Source organism: Gossypium hirsutum, chromosome A07 (assembly GCF_007990345.1).
Source record: "Gossypium hirsutum isolate 1008001.06 chromosome A07, Gossypium_hirsutum_v2.1, whole genome shotgun sequence".
Classification (NCBI taxonomy): Eukaryota; Viridiplantae; Streptophyta; class Magnoliopsida; order Malvales; family Malvaceae; genus Gossypium; species Gossypium hirsutum.
Genome location: NC_053430.1, coordinates 96873152 through 96892396, shown reverse-complemented (window position 1 = coordinate 96892396; position 19245 = coordinate 96873152). Strand labels below are relative to the sequence as shown.

General features: G+C 31.9%; 1 protein-coding gene across 1 annotated transcript; it reads left to right on the top strand.

Moving 5' to 3' along the window:
* The first annotated feature begins 385 nt into the window (after positions 1 to 385).
* Positions 386 to 2626, top strand: LOC107955577 (uncharacterized). The gene is made up of 4 exons (XM_016891367.2): positions 386 to 864; positions 1487 to 1540; positions 1960 to 2019; positions 2325 to 2626. Exons 1-4 carry the CDS (start codon positions 556 to 558, stop codon positions 2451 to 2453), a joined length of 552 nt encoding a protein of 183 aa, XP_016746856.1. The 5' UTR covers positions 386 to 555; the 3' UTR covers positions 2454 to 2626.
* Positions 2627 to 19245: the final 16619 nt, after the last annotated feature.

Sequence of the window (19245 nt, the reverse complement as noted above, 5' to 3'; positions counted from 1 at the left end):
CAGTAATGGGTTAAGTAACAGATAAAATTGTAGTCTTAAAAAATTAAAAAAAATTAAACGTGAAATAAAAAGTTAATATGAAAATTTAAGGAATATTATATATATTTATATCAAAATATAAAATAACTTAGGTGTTTTGACTTAACGGGATGGTAATTAAAATTTTTGTCAAACACTTGTTTGTTATAAGTTTAAATTGCATTACCCATAATATTATATAAAAAAAATTTAAAAGTTAAAATAGTTTTTTTGTTCGACTAACGAGCTGTTGAATCTGCAACAAGTAAAAGTATAAAACTAAATTTTAAAAAACTAAATTTTAAATTTACTAAGAGCAGAGATAGTTATGACATATATTAACCTAACAGAGTAATGGCCTCATCCAATTCATACCAAAAGGTTGGTCCAAGCATGCTCAGTGAAGTAATACCCTTTTTCCAAGCCCAACAGAAAAAGTAATCAAAATCCCCCTCTTCATCAGAATTCGGATAATATAATACAATCAACTAACAGTTCTTGGTTCTCTCATCCAAAAGCACAAATTTTGAAGACCAAATGGCAACAATTTCAGCATTTTCAACTCCTTTGCGTTTAATCTCCAAAACCCATTTTAAATCTCCCAAAAACCTCTTCTTTTATCCAAATTCTATCCATTTTCAGAAAAAAATTTCCACCTTTTCTTCCAACAACTTAACCTTATCCTTCAAAAACAGCAAAACTCTTTACGGTACTGGGAAACTCAAGTCTGCAGAAGAAGAAGAAACAGCTGTTGTTGAACAAGAACAAGAAGAAACAACTGTCGCCGAACAAGAGTCTGTTTCTGTTCCTGTTTCTCCTTCAGACACTCTCAGAATGTACTTCCAGGTATGTTCCTTTTTTTCAATTATTATAATGTTTATGTTATTTTGGTCTGGCAAAAGGAAAATTGAACCATTGTTCAGAGTTGGCTTCTTTTATTATTGAACTATCAAAGTCCCTCTTTTGATGCAATGAAATATTGTTTTGGTTGAGTGATGATATAAGTTTGAGTTCTAACTTCTATTTTGCTACTTAATTATGTAAAAGTTCAAATTGCTTTGTTAGTTTTTTATTAAGTAATGGTGAATTGTTATGTTTTTCAAATGGATGATGCTGGGTCTTGAACTTCTTTCTGAGTTTATTCTGGAAATATGTATAATGTTTTATAGCACTTAAAAAAGTCTCCACTGCTAATTCACATTGCACCCGAACTTGAGTTCGAAACTTAGAGACAACATTGTCGGGAAAGGCAGCCACGAACCCTGAAAGGACTAGTCTCTAGGGGTGCATCTTCGTGTTACGTATTCCACAGAGTTTGGATTCTTGAAATCAAGCAAAAAATCGGTTCTATTTGACTAGTATTGCTTGAAATTGTATATATGGTTAATATGTATTTTTGTCTGTGAATTTCTTCCCTTTGAACTATTCATTAATAGGCAACTGATAATTGATCTTGTTTGTTTTGAAGGCAGATGGAATGTTGAATGAAGCTGAAATTCCGAAGGTGACCAAGGCATTAGAGGTATCAAAATGATCATTTTGATAGGCAGCTTGTTAGATTTATCTTCAGATTGAATGAAGGGGGGAAATCTAACTTCTTATTTCTGTTCTTTCTATGTCCGGAACCCTGAGTGTAGTCTAGTGTTTCACTCAACCCCTTAGTTAAATTCTTGTTCTATATACGGAGCCCCGAGCTTAGTATAGTGTTTCCCCCAATCCCTTAGAGAATGGCTTATTGCAGAGAGAAATATTTTACATAATCTTTTTGTATTATCCCTCACTAAAAACAAAACTGGAAAAATCTAATTATATGTCTGTTTAATGGCACAACTAGGTTTCCGTCGATATCTTTATGGCAGGTTGTTTAATTTTGTTTATTTACTTTTGTTTGACCATAAACTATCATCTAAATTGACAGGATGATTTATTTGTTCCTTGTAGGGAGCAGAAGGTGTTTCCGATTTGAAGGTTCAAGTCCTTGAGGGTATTGGTACTGTTGAGGTGAGTGTTTTTTACTTGCTGCTTGATATATCTCGTATTTACGATTTCAGATCTCTTCCTATAACCACCATCTTTGATCTATGCGGTCATAAAACTTGAATTTGTGATCGAATATTAGGCTTTTTTTCTACCTTGCTGGTTCTTGATGAAACTTTTCATGTATTCATTATGAGACCCATGGTTCATTCTTTTACGATCCCATGGTTCATTCATCGAGTTTTCTATATGTTCATTCTGCCTTCATGACTGGGCAAGGGATTGCAGTACTTACAACAAAGCAATGACCCTTCTATTATCTTTCTTAGTTAACGAAACAGACGACGGTTCAAGCTACCGGAGTAGCATCCAATTTGGTGGAGCTCATACAAGGTGCAGGATTCAAGTTACAAACATTGAATTTGAGTTTTGATGATGAAGAAGACATTCTTGTCTAGATCTTGTATTTTGATTTCGTGAAACTTCAATGGAGAACAACTTGCATCTTTGAAGTCCTCTGCTCCTTTCTTCTGATTCTGCTATCCAAGAATGACAGTTAAAAACATGAAAAGATCATATGTTCTTGATAGAGAATATTAGTTCAAATTGATAATATAAGCCTTTGCTTTAACATCTTTAAGTTGAAATATGCACAGATGTTTGTGGTTTGGCAAAGGGTAATTGAGTTTACCTCATGCTATAACAAGGTTGAGTTCAATTTGTAATTCAAAGCTCGATATTCGGTATAAGAGATCGGAGATTATTAATTTAAGAAGAAAAGAGGAAGAGAAGAAAAGAAACTGTTGCTGCCTGCTACCAATTTAGGTTGTTGTCATTTGATAAAACAGAGAAAAGAAGTGTAATTCTGAATAAAATGCCTTGAGCATTCTTCTTTCTTACAGAAGTACTTATGCACTGAAAACATATACGAAATAAGGAAAGAAATCTCTATGATTCTAATTGACGGGCTAAATCATACATTCACAATTCCTAATATTATGCTAATCATCTTAGCATATCTTAACACTCAATCCAAGGTTTCCTAAGAGGTTTAGTGAGAATGTTAGCTAAATGATCATTAGGATTGGCAAAACTAGCCGTATTACACTGACTCGATTTTTCATCGGATAAAGTGATAGTCCATCTCTATGTGTTTTGTCCTTTCATAAAACATCGGATTTGTAATAATATGTAATGTTGCTTGATTATCACATATTAGCTTCATTGGGCTGTCAACTTTACATTTTAACTCCTGAAGAAGTTGTTTCGACCAGATAAGTTAAGTGACTAAAGCCATAGCTCGATACTCTACTTCCGCACTTGACCTTGCAACCACATCTTGCTTTTTGCTTTTCCATGATGTTAAATTTACTCCAATAAAGACACAATATCCTGAAGTGAACCTCCTATCTGAAGGAGATCCTGCTCAGTCGGCATCTAAATATCCAACTAGCTGTGTATATCCCTTATTTTCGTACAGCATACCTTGTCCAAGAGAAGCTTTTGTTGCGGAAGCGACGATAATATTAATAACAATATTATCAGAAATATTTAGATAATTATTATGCCAACAATTATACTAAGAAAATTCCCAGTTAAATTGGAGGGGTCACAATGGTCCCGCTTAAAACCCAACAACTAGACAGAACTCACTTAGATATTTATAGCAATAATAACTAAATAAATATAACCAACATAAAGCTATTAAATATAAGCAAACAAATAAGAAATAAAATACCAGAGATTTAACGAGGTTCGGCCAATTTAGCTTACGTCCTCGGACACTACCAAATTAATATTTCCTCTAGAAATATTACAAAGGAGAAGATTTTGGGATGATACAACCAAAGGGGGAGGGGTTCTATATATAACAAACCAAACCCCCTCCATTTCTATCTTTTCCTAATGTGGGATATTGCCAATATTCAACAAATCTCCACCTTGGCGATATTCCACATCTTCGAACATCTTCTCATAACACAAACTTCAATAGTGTCTTCAATTTTGCAACCAATCGCCTTCTTCCCTTTTGGTAGTTGTGCCAGCTTCCACATCTTGTTTTTCTCTAGAGATTGCATTTCCTCTTCCATTGCACCTAACCATCTATTATTCTCTAAACTCTGAATGGCTTCGGTGTAAGTGGATGGAATATTATCAACAACTGGAAGTGCATAAGCTACCATGTCAGTGAAACGAGCAGGTTTCTGAATTTCTCGTCTCTGCCTTCTGACTGCAATTGGCTCTGATTGCTGTTGAGGTTCTTGGGTAGAAACCTCTTCCTCATCTGACTCTGCATCTGCCAATGAAGAATCACTAGTGGTACCTTTTGCTGGAATTACCACACTCTGCTCAAACTCCACCTGCTGCGGAGTACACTCCACCTGCTGCGAAGTACTACTCACTCCTTCTGGATTTACCTTATTCAACATGGCAGATTCATGAAAGGTAACATCCCTACTGATTATCGTCTTCTTTGCCTCTAGACACCACAAACGATATCCCTTAACACCAGCATTGAAGCCCATGAATAGAGCCTTCTTTGCTCTTGGATCTAACTTTGATTCTTTCACATGATAATATGCAATAGAACCAAAAATGCGCAAGGTGTCATAATCAGTAGCAGGTTTTCCATACCATTTCTCCAAAGGAGTCTTGCCATTTATAGCAGATGATGGCAAATGATTGATGAGATGTTGAGCGTACGTCACAGCCTCAGTCCAAAACTTTCTATCTAATCCAGCATTAGATAACATACATCGAACTTTCTCCACAAGCGTTCGATTCATACGCTCTGCCACCCCATTCTGTTGCGGTGTTCCACCTACGGTGAAGTGCCTTACTATGCCACAATCTTGGCATATCTTCAGGAAAGGATCGCTTTTATATTCTCCATCGTTGTCTGATCGGAGAACCTTAATCTTCCTTCCTGTCTGATTTTCAACTTTAGTTTTCCACTTAAGGAAAACTTCAAGCACCTCATCTTTGTTCTTCATAGGAAACACCCAAACTCGTCTGGAAAAATCATCAATAAAGGTGACAAAATAACGTCTTCCTCCAAGTGATGGAGTCTTGGACGGTCCCCATACATCAGAATGCACATAATCCAGAATACCTTTAGTATTGTGAATCCCAGTGCCAAATTTCACCCTTCGTTGTTTTCCCAGAACACAATGCTCGCAAAATTCAAGTTTGCAAGTCTTTGTACCTTTCAATAATCCTTGCTTGGCTAGAGTTTGCAAGGATTTTTCACCAGCATGGCCCAAACGCATATGCCACAGCTGTGTTGCCTCAGCGTCCTTCTTGGTACTCGTAATTGCTGCTGCTGTTGTCCCGACCACTGTACTACCTTGGTAGTAATACAGATTGTTCTTTCTTATGCCTTTCAACATCACCAATGCTCCTGAAGTTGCTTTAAGAACTCCATCTCGTATTGTCACAACTAGGCCTTTAGATTCTAACGACCCCAAAGAGATGAGATTCTTCTTCAACTTTGGGACATATCGTACATCCCGCAAAATTCTAGTAGATCCATCATGACTCCTCAGTTTAATTGAACCTATCCCGGCTATTTTACATGTGTTATCATTACCCATGTAAACAACCCCTTCATCTAGTTTTTGAAATTCAAAGAACCATTCCCGAATGGGACACATATGATAGGAACAACCAGAATCCATGATCCACTCATCTGCATATAATGTTGAAGATGTTATACTAAGAGAAAAGTCTGACTCTGCTTCACTATTGCATTCTGCAACATTTGCATCTTGCGGAGTCTTCCCTTTTTTCTTCAATTTTGGACAATCTTTCTTCCAATGTCCTTTTTCTTTGCGAAAGGAACATTCATCTTTGGCAACAACTCGACCTTTGGACTTTCTTCTCTTCCCCTTAGACTGACTTTCCTGACGATCTCTTGTTACCAATGCTTCCACTGCTGCTTCACTTGAACCTTTCAACTTATCCTTTCGGCGTAGTTCATAGCTATACAATGCAGCAGTTACTTCATTGAAAGTTACTTCCGACTTTCCATGAAGTAAAGTAGTTTCAAGGTACTCAAACTCCTCTGGAAGCGATCCCAACAACATTAACGCCAAGTCTTCGTCTTCAAAAGTCACATCCAAATTCAACAAATCAGCCACCAGCTGATTAAAATTGGTAATGTGCTCGTTCATTGTGGTACCAGGAACATAACTGAAACGAAACAGTCTTTTCTTCATATGCAACTTATTTTGACTGTTCTTCTTCAGGAATTTCTCCTCCAATGCTTTCCACAATTTACTTGCAGAAGTCTCTTTACTGAATGTATACTTCTGCTCTCTGGAAAGACATGATCGAATTGTACCACATGCCAATCGGTTGATGGTCTTCCATTCTTTATCATCAACCCCTTCTGGTTTTTCTTCCTCAATGGCAATATCTAGACCCTGTTGAAAGAGGGCATCTAGAAGCTCACTTTGCCACATGCCGAAATGACCTGTTCCATCAAAAATTTCCACTACAAATCTCGTATTTGCAGTTCCAATCCTCGGCAAAATGTACGAAGTGGAAGTTGTTGATATGGATGGTTTTTCTTCTGTCATTTTTGCCATAGCTTCTACTTAATAGCCACCAAATGCAGAATACCCACAAGCTTTCGGAAATGTTTCTGATGTGTAAGATCAGACTAAGCTGCAAACACAGAGCATACTACAAAACCTTGGCTCGGATACCAATTGTTGCGGAAGCGACGATAATATTAATAACAATATTATCAGAAATATTTAGATAATTATTATGCCAACAATTATACTAAGAAAATTCCCAGTTAAATTGGAGGGGTCACAATGGTCCCGCTTAAAACCCAACAACTAGACAGAACTCACTTAGATATTTATAGCAATAATAACTAAATAAATATAACCAACATAAAGCTATTAAATATAAGCAAACAAATAAGAAATAAAATACCAGAGATTTAACGAGGTTCGGCCAATTTAGCTTACGTCCTCGGACACTACCAAATTAATATTTCCTCTAGAAATATTACAAAGGAGAAGATTTTGGGATGATACAACCAAAGGGGGAGGGGTTCTATATATAACAAACCAAACCCCCTCCATTTCTATCTTTTCCTAATGTGGGATATTGCCAATATTCAACAGCTTTGACATATCGAAGGATGTCCATTACAACATTCCAATGGCTATCACATGGAGCTTGAAGAAATTGGCTAACCACACTCACTGAAAAAAGAAGTATTCGGACGTGTGATAGTAAGGTAATTCAATTTTCCAACCAACCTTCGATATTGCCTAGGATCTTTTAGTGGCTCCCCCTGTCCTGGAATAAGCTTGAAATTAGGATCCATTTGTGTATCAACAGGTTTACAATCCAACATTCTTGTTTCTTCTAATATATCCAACACATATATCCTTCGAGAGATCACAATGCCTGTGGTTGATTTTGCCACTTCAATACCTATAAAATAGTTCAGCTTTCTCCAAATCTTTAGTTTGAAAATTTTCGAAAAGATGTTGCTTGAGTTGCATTATTCCTTCCTGATCATCACCTGTGATAGCAATATCATCCACATAAGCAACCAGATAGATGCACTTACCATGAGTGTTATGATGATAGAAGATGAGTGATCAGATTCACTCCTTTTCATCCCAAATTGTTGAATGACAACACTGAACCGTCCAAACCAAGCTTTCGGCGACTGCTTCAAACCATAAAAAGATTTCCTTAATCAACAAACTAATCTAGACTCCCCCTAAGCAACGAATCTAGGCGGTTGCTCCATATAAATTTCCTCATTTAAATCCCCATGAGGAAAAGCATTTTTAATGTCGAGCTGATGAATACTCCAATGACTCATTGCAGCAAGGGAGATCAAGAGGTGAACGGAAGTGATTTTAGCAACTGGCGAGAAAGTTTCCCCATAATCGAGACTAGGAATCTGTGAAAACCATTCAGCAACCAAACGTGCCTTTAACCAGTCTATCTTCCCATCCAAACCAACTTTAATTGTGTATAACCATCGACATCCAACAACAGTCTTTCCTGGTGATAGGGGAAAAACATCCCACGTATGATTAGCATCAAGAGCATTCATTTCTTCCACCATAGCTTTTTGTCATCCATGATCAGTCTTTCCTGCACTAATTGTATTAGATATAGACACATTGGATAAATATAAGGTGAAGGCATAATAAGATGGTGATAGACGGTGAAAACTCAAAAAGTTGTAAATAGGATGACGATTTCAAGATGACCGAATACCTTTTCTAAGAGCAAAACGTGGAGTGTGTTCTTCCGTTTGAGGCTAAACCGGAGGTGGAGAAGATGCTTGTGTAGGAGATGAGTCACTTGGACAGCTACCTGACTTGAATTTGTAGAAGGAAGATTAGGAGCATGTGAAGTGACGCAACGAGAATAAACTTGAAGAGGTTTAGTGGAAGGTGTATTATTAATGGGTAAGAAAGGAGCTGGGAGGGCTTCAACAATTTCATTTTAGGATACAGATGTAGAGGAGAAATATGGAGGTTACATCAACAGAAATAAAATGTTGAGCAATAGGATCACAACATTTGTAACATTTTTAATGTCGAGAGTTGATTTGCCGTATATATATATACGTGTCAAATTAAGCTCTTTAAACACTTAAAAGAGCTTATTCTCGAATAGCTTGTAGCATCTTTTGTTGTTTTTTTTTCATTTTATAGATTTCATGTTTGATTCTAGTTTTTATCGCATTTTAATGTTTTTCTGAATAAAATGACAAGTATATGCCATTAGTAGCTTAATAGTTGAGTTGAGCTTGTTTCAAGCACTTAATTGATGCAAGAATGAGAAGATGAGCCTAAACTAGAGCCAAGGTCGTGACACCAACGTTTTTTTGGATCAACTAAGGAGTTGGAGTTCACCGAATGGCATGATCAAGAGGACTGCCCGCAAGGTCACAACACCAACACTTGTGGTCTCAACATTAGGTCAATGATGTCGCAACACCAGCCACAACCCTGAAGATGCAGAAGTCAAAACCTGCCTGAGGACAATGTCGTGACACTGAAGACCAATGTTGTAATATAAAAGTACTCAATGAGTTAAATGATAGTCTGTTGAGGATGTCACAATACCAATGTGTTAATGTCGTGACAACGACCCTGACGAGACACAATTTCTAAAGGATATTTTGTAGTCCAACAAGCTCTAAGTCAGATTTTAAGTGATGGAAATGCAAAAATAACCTACATGGGAGACACAGTCATGTGGTACACGAACTGCACTAGGGTTTCTACAGCACATGGCTATGTGGTCGGCCGTGTAGTCCACACGCTCGTATGGCAGACCATGTGGCCCTAATCTTAGGCACGATTTACCCTGATTCACTTGTAAAAGAACACACGCCTTTCGTCGAGAGTCCGATCGACGTTTCTCACGCTCAATTCTGATCTGATTCACCTAAATCAGGTCCTTTAAACAATATTTACATAAGAATTAATGGTTGATTTCAATATTTGACAAGATTGTCAAAAGATTTGTCAAGAACCGAAAAATATTATCAGGGATTACTTCGACCTCGAGTCGATGAGGCACTGGGTGCCAATTTGCTTCAGTTTAACCGATGAGACACTGGGTGTTAATTTATGTAGCATGGGCGCAATTATTACTTCGGATTTATCTGATGAGGCACTAGGTGTCAAATTGGTGTGTTGGTTGAATCTGTGTATCCATCTGAGTCCATGTCGTGTTAATAGGGGAAGTAAAATAATAATTTATGTGATTGATATTGAAATGGGAAAGATGAGAAATGAATATGAGATGAAAAAATATTGAAATGACAAATATGAGAAATGATTATGAGATGAGAAATGAAATGATGAATTAATGAATTGAGGTGTGAAACTTGAATGAATTCAAGTATTGATCAAATATATGAATCATGCCATTGCATGAGATGATGTATTCAAATGTTAAATGAAATGTCATTGATATATACTTATATATTTGAACATGTGAAAATCTTAGTAGATGTGAATAAGGAATGAGCAAAAATTATACTATTGAATTGAAACACATGAACATAGCTTACTTGTTGCATTTTGCATTTTAAATACTTATATCAAGTTTATGTTATTCGGATTATAAAAATACCACTAAGTTTTACTCAGCGTGCAGTTTTTTTTTCGTGCACAAGCTAGGTATTGTTCGAATTTTACCGACTCAACATCAAATGACAAATCCCGAGTTCAAGTGTGGTGATATTTCATTTTGTAATGGCATGTACCTATGGAGTCTTTTGTTGATATCGTTTATAAGATGTTGTTAACTTAGTTTCTAGTGAAATGATGGTTAAATGTGTATATGGTTGTGGTTGAGGCTATGTTGGTATGCTAGCCTAGTTTATATTTTGGTATGTGATAGTTTAAAGTTTGGTAGCTTAGCATAATGCTTGGTATGTGCTTAGCTTCATATTTGGTAACTTTAGAAGTTTGAAAGTTAGTTCAAATATGCTAAGTGTGATATGAATGAAAGTCTTAAATGTTGATGTGTTGTTGACGTATTTGAACATATAAAATGTGGTAACAATGAGGGTACATTTGTTAGGCATATTAGGTGATGAATTTGGTGTATTTTGGGCATGTTTAATCGTGTTTTGAATAGGTTAAACGATTGGTAATTGAGTTGCTTAGTGTCCAAGTAAATAGGAAATGGTAAACTTGAGTTTTAAGGTACTTTTGGGTGCACACGGCCTGGCCACACGAGCGTACGTCACACACGGGCAACACACATGGCCGTGAGACCCAAGTTAGAGAGTTACACGACCTGAGACACTTACGTGTGTCTCAGCCGTGTGAGGCACACGGGTGTGTGACCCCTGAAATCGAAATTTTTGTAATTATTTCCTAAACTTCCAAAATTGTTTCAAATTAGTCCCTGTCTATATTTAAACTACTTTTAGGGTCCCATAAACTCGTAATAGGGGCTGTAAGAGTAACTTTTACTCTAAATTGGGGTGGATTAGCAAACCTAAATTAAGTGCATTCCAATAACATCATCGAAGATAAATTAAAAAGATAATCATAGACAAAGTATGAACTAATTCAATGATGCTAATAATTGGAATAGTTTTTTATGTATCCGAATTCTGACATTCAATAATGGATAAATAGTGATAAGAGTGTAGACAGTGGAAGACCAAGTTTAGAAATGCATAGCATAATTTATTATTCGAATGTATAAGAATCTAGAATGAAAGTATTAGATTGTCGTGACTTGCCCCTGCATATTATAATGTTATTAATTAGTTTATATGTTGATTATGATTTAATTAATTGTTTGATTTGTTAGTAATGCTCCTTAGTCTAATCCGACGACGGAGAGAGGTTAGGGGTGTTACATTTTTATTCAAGTAATAACTCTATTTTAAAATTAGCACAACATTTTTTAGCTAGTAATTGTAAATTAAATTATAATTATTTTTAAATGTGTAATTCTCACAACTTCAACTTCTAATAAAACTATGGAACAAATTATATTAATACGATCCTAAAAAGTATAGTTTTTAGGCACCAATAAAATAGTGACACATCATAAAATTTTAAAGATAACAAAGTATTAATATACACTCATCTATATCTAATATATTCTCCAACTTAATTTAACTTTAATTTAATTACTTAAAATAATTAATTTTTTAAATTATAAACAAACATCTTTCTTCTCTTCCTTTTTTTTGCAAATTTTAATCATTTTTTCTTTCCCATAAATTAATATTTTTTATTTTTGTGCAACCAATTTTTAAAAAAATTAGTAATTTTATGCAATTTTTTACATGTTATTAACACATAATTTTGGTAATTATTTTACCCTGAACCCCGAATCCAAAATCTTGAATCTTGGACTCGAATCCTAAACCTTAAACTTCACACCACAAACCTCGAGATTTAGGGTTTGGATTTAAGGTTCAAGAGTTGGGGGTTTAGGGTTCGAGTTTAAGGTTTAAGGTTTTCCACTTACGAGTTATGAGATTGCGGGTTATGGTTTAGGTTTAAGGTTATTGGTTCAAATTTACGGTTTTGGTTTATGGTTTATGGGTTAGGGTTCAGGGTTTATAATTTTGGATCTAAGGTTTAGGATAAAAATTTACAAAAATTACGATAAATAATTTTGATACATAAACATTTACATGTCAACAATTTTTTTCATGTCATTGGTAAATAATTTTGATAATTTTTTTACCCTAAATTCTAAAACTTAAATCCCAAACCCAAACCTTAAACTTAAACTAATATCCATGAATCCTAAATTGAAAATCTCATACCATAAACTCAAAACTATGAAACCCAAACCCTAAAATCAAACTCAAACCCTAAATGCTAAACTTTTAATTTGACACTAAATCTTAAACCCTAAAATTACAAACACTAAACCTAAATCCCCAAACCTAAATTTGAATACGTAACCTTAAATTCTAAATGCTAAATAATAGACCCTAAACTCTAAATATAAAATATTAAAACTTAAACCCTAAATTTAAAATCTCAAACCATGAACCCCGAAGATTAAACCCAAACCCTAAACTCAAACCCATATCACTAAAGCCTTTCAACCATGAACATGAACCTTAAACCCCACACTTGTAACTCATAACCTCGAACCTTTAAATTTTAAACTTGAATCCTAAATCTCAAACTTTTTAACCCTAAACATAAACATTGAATCCCAAAACTCAAAATCGAAACCTAAACCTTAAATCTAAAACCCTAAACCCCAGGGTTTGAGGTTTAAGTTCAAAATTTGGGATTTTGGATTCGAGGTTTAGGGTAAAATAATCACCAAAATTATATGTTAATGACACGGAAAAAAATGCAGAAAAATTACTAATTTATTTTAAAAAAATTGATTGCACATTAAAATTTGAAAAAGAAGAAAAGATGTTTGTTTATAATTTAAAAAATTAATTATTTTAAGTAATTTAATTAAAGTTAAGTTGGAGAAGATATTAGATATAGATGAGTGTATAATAATATTTTGTTATCTTTAAAATTTTATGACGTGTCATTATTTTATTGGTGCCTAAAAACTATGCTTTTTCGGATTATCCTAATATAATTTATTCCCATAAACTATAAATATTTCGAAATGTATAATTATCACAACTTCTATTTTACTTTAACTTGTTTTATTTTAAAATGTGAATTTAGTAATATAATAAAAATAAATGATATTATCGTTAGTTAAAAAAAATTTAAAAACATGCTTTTATATAAATTATAGATAAAATAAATACTAATTTGAAAAAATATAACATTTTAATAATAATATTGTAATTTATAAATAAAACATAACATATAAATTAAAAAAAAACAAATCCGTAAATAAAACTTACTTAAATAATAGATATTATGAATAAATATAAAATTTATTTAACTAGCCTTGTAAATACTAACATTTAAAACCTAATATTACAAAGAAAATTATTTGGCAAACTGTCAGTGCAGCTTTTAAACTTTACAAGTAGGGTCAAGGGACTGACAAGTATTCTATGGGTATAATATTTTTTTTTAAAAAGACACATGTCAATTTTTTAAAATTACTTGTGGAATAATAAAAGTACACTACCAGAATACCAAATATTCTCCTATATTATAAATTATAAATAAAAATATATCTTGCACAAAAACATTATTAATAACAAATTTAAATAAAACATAACAATATAATTAAGAAATAAATAAAAAAACTATACATGAACTTTGATTTTGTGCAATTTTATATATGAAACTTTAATTTGATTAAATGTTTACAAATCACAAAAAATATTATTGAATTACCACCATTTTATGTTGATATATTGCATACACAAACAATTATATTAATTCAAAATAAAAATAAATGTATATGTTCAATTTTTTTTTAAATGTGTACAACTGAATCAAATCCAAAGTTTTATGTATACAATTGAACCGTTATTCAAGTTTGATGTGCATAATTACACCAAATCAAAGTTCATATATCAAACTTTATATTAGAGCAAAGTTCATGTATAAATTTGATATTTATCCCTATAATTGAAAAACTCCTTTATAAATAATATTATAAATAACAAATTGAAAATGAAATAAAATGTTGAATGAAAGTTAGGTTTTTTTTAAGGGTAAACTACACTCGAGGTCATTGAATTATAAGTTTATATTTTGCTCACTCAACTTCAAAAAGTTACAAATTAGTAATTGTATTGTTCAAAAATTTTCGTTTGTCACTGGATGTTAAAATCACTATTGTATGGTCTTCTCCATTCGCACCTCTTGCATCAATCGAAAGCTCTCATTTTTCTTTTCTTCTACAACTTATTTTTTTTTCATGAAATAATTTTAAATTTCATGAATCTGCAAACCAAAATCCAATAACCTTCTTCTCAAATCTTTGACATTAACTGTCAAGTTGACTTGGATCTAAATGTTTTTCTACTCATTAGCAGGTATTGATCAATTGTATCAATTGTTAAATCAGCTTGAAGCTCGTTAGCTAAACTTAAAAAAAAATCTAATGACTTAAATAAAAATTCAACGATCAAAACATACACTCAAGTATAGGTTTTTTAATGCAGTAAAAGGTGATTTAGGTTAGAGACCTCTTATAAAGGGTTGGGTAAGGTTTTGGCCACCAGATATACAAATAGATTATTAAGAAAATAAAATTAAACTAAAATTATTAGCAAAGATTTTTACAATATATCAATTTGTATAGTTTGTATAAATATTTTTTATAATTATTAAAAAATTCTATTAATACCATTTTTGAATGATAAAATAATGCATATATGTTAGTTATTCATTGAATAATTTTATGTTATATTAATTATATAAAATAAAACTATATTATACATTAAATATGATAAAAATATTTTAATTATAATGTAAAAATTATCATAATATTTAAAAATTTAAATAAATTGATATATTTAAATTATTTTTAACAAATAAAATGAAAATATTATTTTAAACTATTATAATAAATAAAAATTACTCAAATAATTCAAAATCCATTTGCTTTTGGACCTACCACCTTGCAATTAGCTACTTGCTTTAACATATCTAACACAGCAAACAAGAAGGAAGTGCATTGAATTTGCGATTATAGATTGTGTTTCTTTAATTAGAGATTCATAATGAAGGGTTTGACTATTTGCAGAATTTCATATCAAGTTAATGATTTTTTTATCTTTTCTATTTAAAAATTATTTTAATCTTATTTTTCTCTTAATTGTCATAAAATAAATAAAAAATTAATATTTATTAATTTTATTGACATGATATACACTTGTATTGAATGTAAATGATATATGAGTATTTAATTAATTTTTAAAAAATTATATAATTTTTATGTTTTTTATATAATTTTAATAAATTTTTTAAATTTTTTTTAAAATATTTAAATTTAAAAAATAAATTAAATAGTTACATATCATTCACATTCCAATTCAATATATTTATTGACAATATTAAGTTTTCATTTATTTTAGAATATTTAAAAATATAAATTTAAAAAATAAAAAGCTAAGATATTTTATTCAAATTTGTCTTCCTTGGTATAGAAACGTAGTGAGAAGAAAGTGAAGATAGATAGTTGGCAGCAGGAGCAGAACAGCAAAGTAGTAGCTGGCAGCTACTTACCTAGGAATTAACGATGAAGCTGGCCTCTTCTCAATATAAGAGCCTCTGCCACCTGCACACATACTGTAGGATTTCTTTGAAATATCACATCAACCTCTTCATTTGTAATTTAATGCTAAGGCCATGTTTAATTCTTTGGTTTAAGGAAAATTATCATTATTATTCATTAATAAATGGTTAAATTTTTATTTGATAATTTGATAAAAAAATTATAACTTAATTAATAAATTAATATTTATTTAAATTATTAAATTATTAAATTTAAAATTTTATCAGTGAATTCTAAGAGATAATTTAATGATTAATATAGTAAATTAGTACTTATCAATAAGTATAAGAATATACTTTAAATTAAACTATAAAAAAGATAAAAAAAATTCGATTAATACAACTGATACGAAAAGAGAAAGATGTAATTTAGCATATATTGAACTATTTTAATTTTTATATTTAGATTTAGATATGGGTTTAATAAAAGTGTAAAGATAAAGATGGGTGCCATCTATGCAGGTTTATTAGGATAAGTGGCAAAAAGAGAAAAAAAAAAGTGGTAGATTCGACCTCAAATGTGGCACATGACATGTACAAATGATGTTTCTAGTACTCATTTGTCTTATTATTTGTAATTTTTAAGTGGGGCAAAGCATGGTCATTATGAACACCATTCCCCACTGTTTGAGATAATATTTATCATTGTAGAAAAATGAAAAAGTATGGATCTAAACATCAATCATAATCATAATTTTCAGTGATGTCATATATATCGTTTGTCTAATAGTTTAATATTATATTTTTCATCTTAAAAAAATTAAATTTAAATAAAAATTTTAAAATTCAAAATAAAATTACTAATATACATTAAATTATTGAAAAAAAATAACCTAAAAAATAAGCTTTCATCACATTACCAATGCAGTTAGCTTCAATGGCAGGAGTGCCCACACCAAGACACTGTTTTTAGTGGTAATTAAAAATTTCAGTCAATCATTCACAACATTATATACAAGGTTAATGTCGGTGGTAAAAATTTTATAGATATTTTTATTAAGAGTTAAATTTATTGAAAATAAATAAATTAGTTTTTCTACATTAAATTAAAAAATAAATTGTTAATTCAGTTAAAATTTTCATTCATTTTTACTATAGAATTATAACTAGACAGCTATACATGTTATGTCACGTGTATTTCATGTTACATACATTGACCATTTGAACAGTAGAAAGGAATAATTTTTTAAACAAAATGACCAATTTGTTCATTTTTAAGTAGAGAAAACAAAATACATGTTGACTCTTAATATAAGGGCATCCATAGTACTTTTACCAACCATTAATTTTTGAACTTTCATCAAATGTGTAATGTGATACATATACAAAGAAAATATCGAACTTGGCACCTATATTGTTTTGCCATATATTAATGTACCAAAAAGTTTAAAATAATTATAGGTTGACTTAGGGTTCTTTCTAATTTCGTGTATTGTTTAAAAATAAAAATATCATATTCAAAACTCAAATTTAATCATTGTTGACACCATTTTTTGGATAAAACGGGGTCGACTTGGGTTTTGAAAAAAATGAGACAGGAGTCGCCACCAATCCTTTTTATAAGGTGTGATTGGATCACCTCGAAAAGCGGTTGTTTTTAATAAACGGTTTGATTTTATTAAAACAACAAGTTTGGTCCGCGAAATTCAGAAAACGGGTTCGGGAGTCGGTTACGCACGAGGAAGGATTAGTACCCTCGATACGCCCAAAATTGGTACCTTAGTTGATTACTTAATGTCTTAATGTCGAAAATTGAAAACTTAGAAGAATTTAAAAAAATACGATCCTTGTATTAAAACGTTGAAAATTTTCAGGAAAATGGGCATATTTCACATTATTCGAGAAAGAGAATCATATCCAGTAAGTTAGAATACAATGTCTCAAATTCCCAATACGTGAATGAATGCCAGAATTTTACTTATTTAAAAGATATTTTATTATCCCGGGTTTAGGAAAGGGATCATGCCCAGTAAGTTAGGACACGATCTTTTCTTAATTCCCGAGATCGTTTCAAAACTTGAGTTTGAAAAGATTAGTGTGTTTAGATTTATTGTGGAAATCGAAACCCAGTGAGTTAGGGTACGATCCTCTCGAATCTAAACACAAAATATCATTTTTTTAAACAAATTTTATTATCGAGTGAAATAAAAACATGAAGTCGAAGTAAAAAATGTGAAAGCAAATTACATTGTTATACATGACAAAATCATAATGAATACAAAATTGTAAAAATGATACGAGCAATAGCAACAATATAAAATAAATAAAAGTCAAACCTACAATCATATAAAATAACAATGTATATAAACAAATAAATTAAACATTCGTTCAAAATAATAATGAAAATGAAAATGAAACAAATAAATAGTAAATACGATTAAATATAAAGATATATATAGGCAAAAAAAATTAAAATGTATGTATATATAGATATATATATATGTATTTACAAAGGTTAAAATATGTACATATATATATTAAGAAAGGCATAAATATTACAAAACATAAGAAGGTATGTATGTAGATAAAAAATATACAGATGTGGATTATAAAAATAAAATAAGATAATATATAATATACGTATTTCAAAAAATAAATAAATAAAAAAATAGATATGAAATAATAATATATATAATATATATGTTTTAATTATATATATAGATAGATATGTATATAAAAATGAGTGTTTACATATTAGATAAGTTAAAAAAATACGTATATGCATAAAAACAATTATAATAATAATAATAACAATAATAATAGTAATAATAATAATAAAATTGCTAAAATATGGATTAAATCAGAATAAAGACGGAAGTACTGGGCGAAATCGAAATAAAAAACAAAAAAAGGACCAAATTGCAACGCGTGCTGAAAAGGGAAAGGCCAAAACTGCAAATAAACCACAGGCCCAAAACGCAGCGTTGAAATGGGCCAAGTCGGAACAAAATGAAATTGCAGGGGCTAAATTTAAAAAAGGAGAAAATATCGAAAAAGGGATCAAATTACAACACGCTGCCAAATCAGGGGACTGCGCGCGCAAATAGTCAAAAAACAAAAAAAACGCGGATCCTCCGGGTCGGGTCGGGTCGACACGCGGGTACAGTCGATCGAACGACACCGTTTGGACATTGGTGCTCCAGGTGCAAAACGGCACCGTTTCACTTCATTATTTAAATAAAAAAATCATTTTTTGCTTCATTTTCGTCCGAAATTTCAGAACACCCCCCCTTTTTGTTTATTTGAGCTCTGCTAGGGTTTCAAAAGAAGCCCATCCTTGCCGTCATCGCTCCACCACCGTGACCGGTGGCCACCGTCGCTCAAAAGGGGATTTTTCAGTCGGGCCTCAGACACCTTTTAAAGGCCATACCACCGAGACGTAGATACACCGAAGGAAGGAGGCTTTCGGCTTCCTTCTAGGTCCGATTCCGACGATGGTGAGGGATCCACGACCGTCAGAGGTTCCGATCGACTTCCTTTTACTCTTTTATTATATGAAAATGAAAGAAACAGAATCGAAAGAAAGAAAAATGGGTCAACC

What these genes read in the sequence shown, in the direction of transcription:
- LOC107955577 (XM_016891367.2), top strand. Translation starts at nt 556, where the DNA reads ATGGCAACAATTTCAGCATTTTCAACTCCTTTGCGTTTAATCTCCAAA. An exon ending in CTCTCAGAATGTACTTCCAG is followed by an intron (nt 865 to 1,486) that starts GTATGTTCCTTT and finishes TTTGTTTTGAAG; the next exon opens with GCAGATGGAATGTTGAATGA. An exon ending in AGGGTATTGGTACTGTTGAG is followed by an intron (nt 2,020 to 2,324) that starts GTGAGTGTTTTT and finishes TATCTTTCTTAG; the next exon opens with TTAACGAAACAGACGACGGT.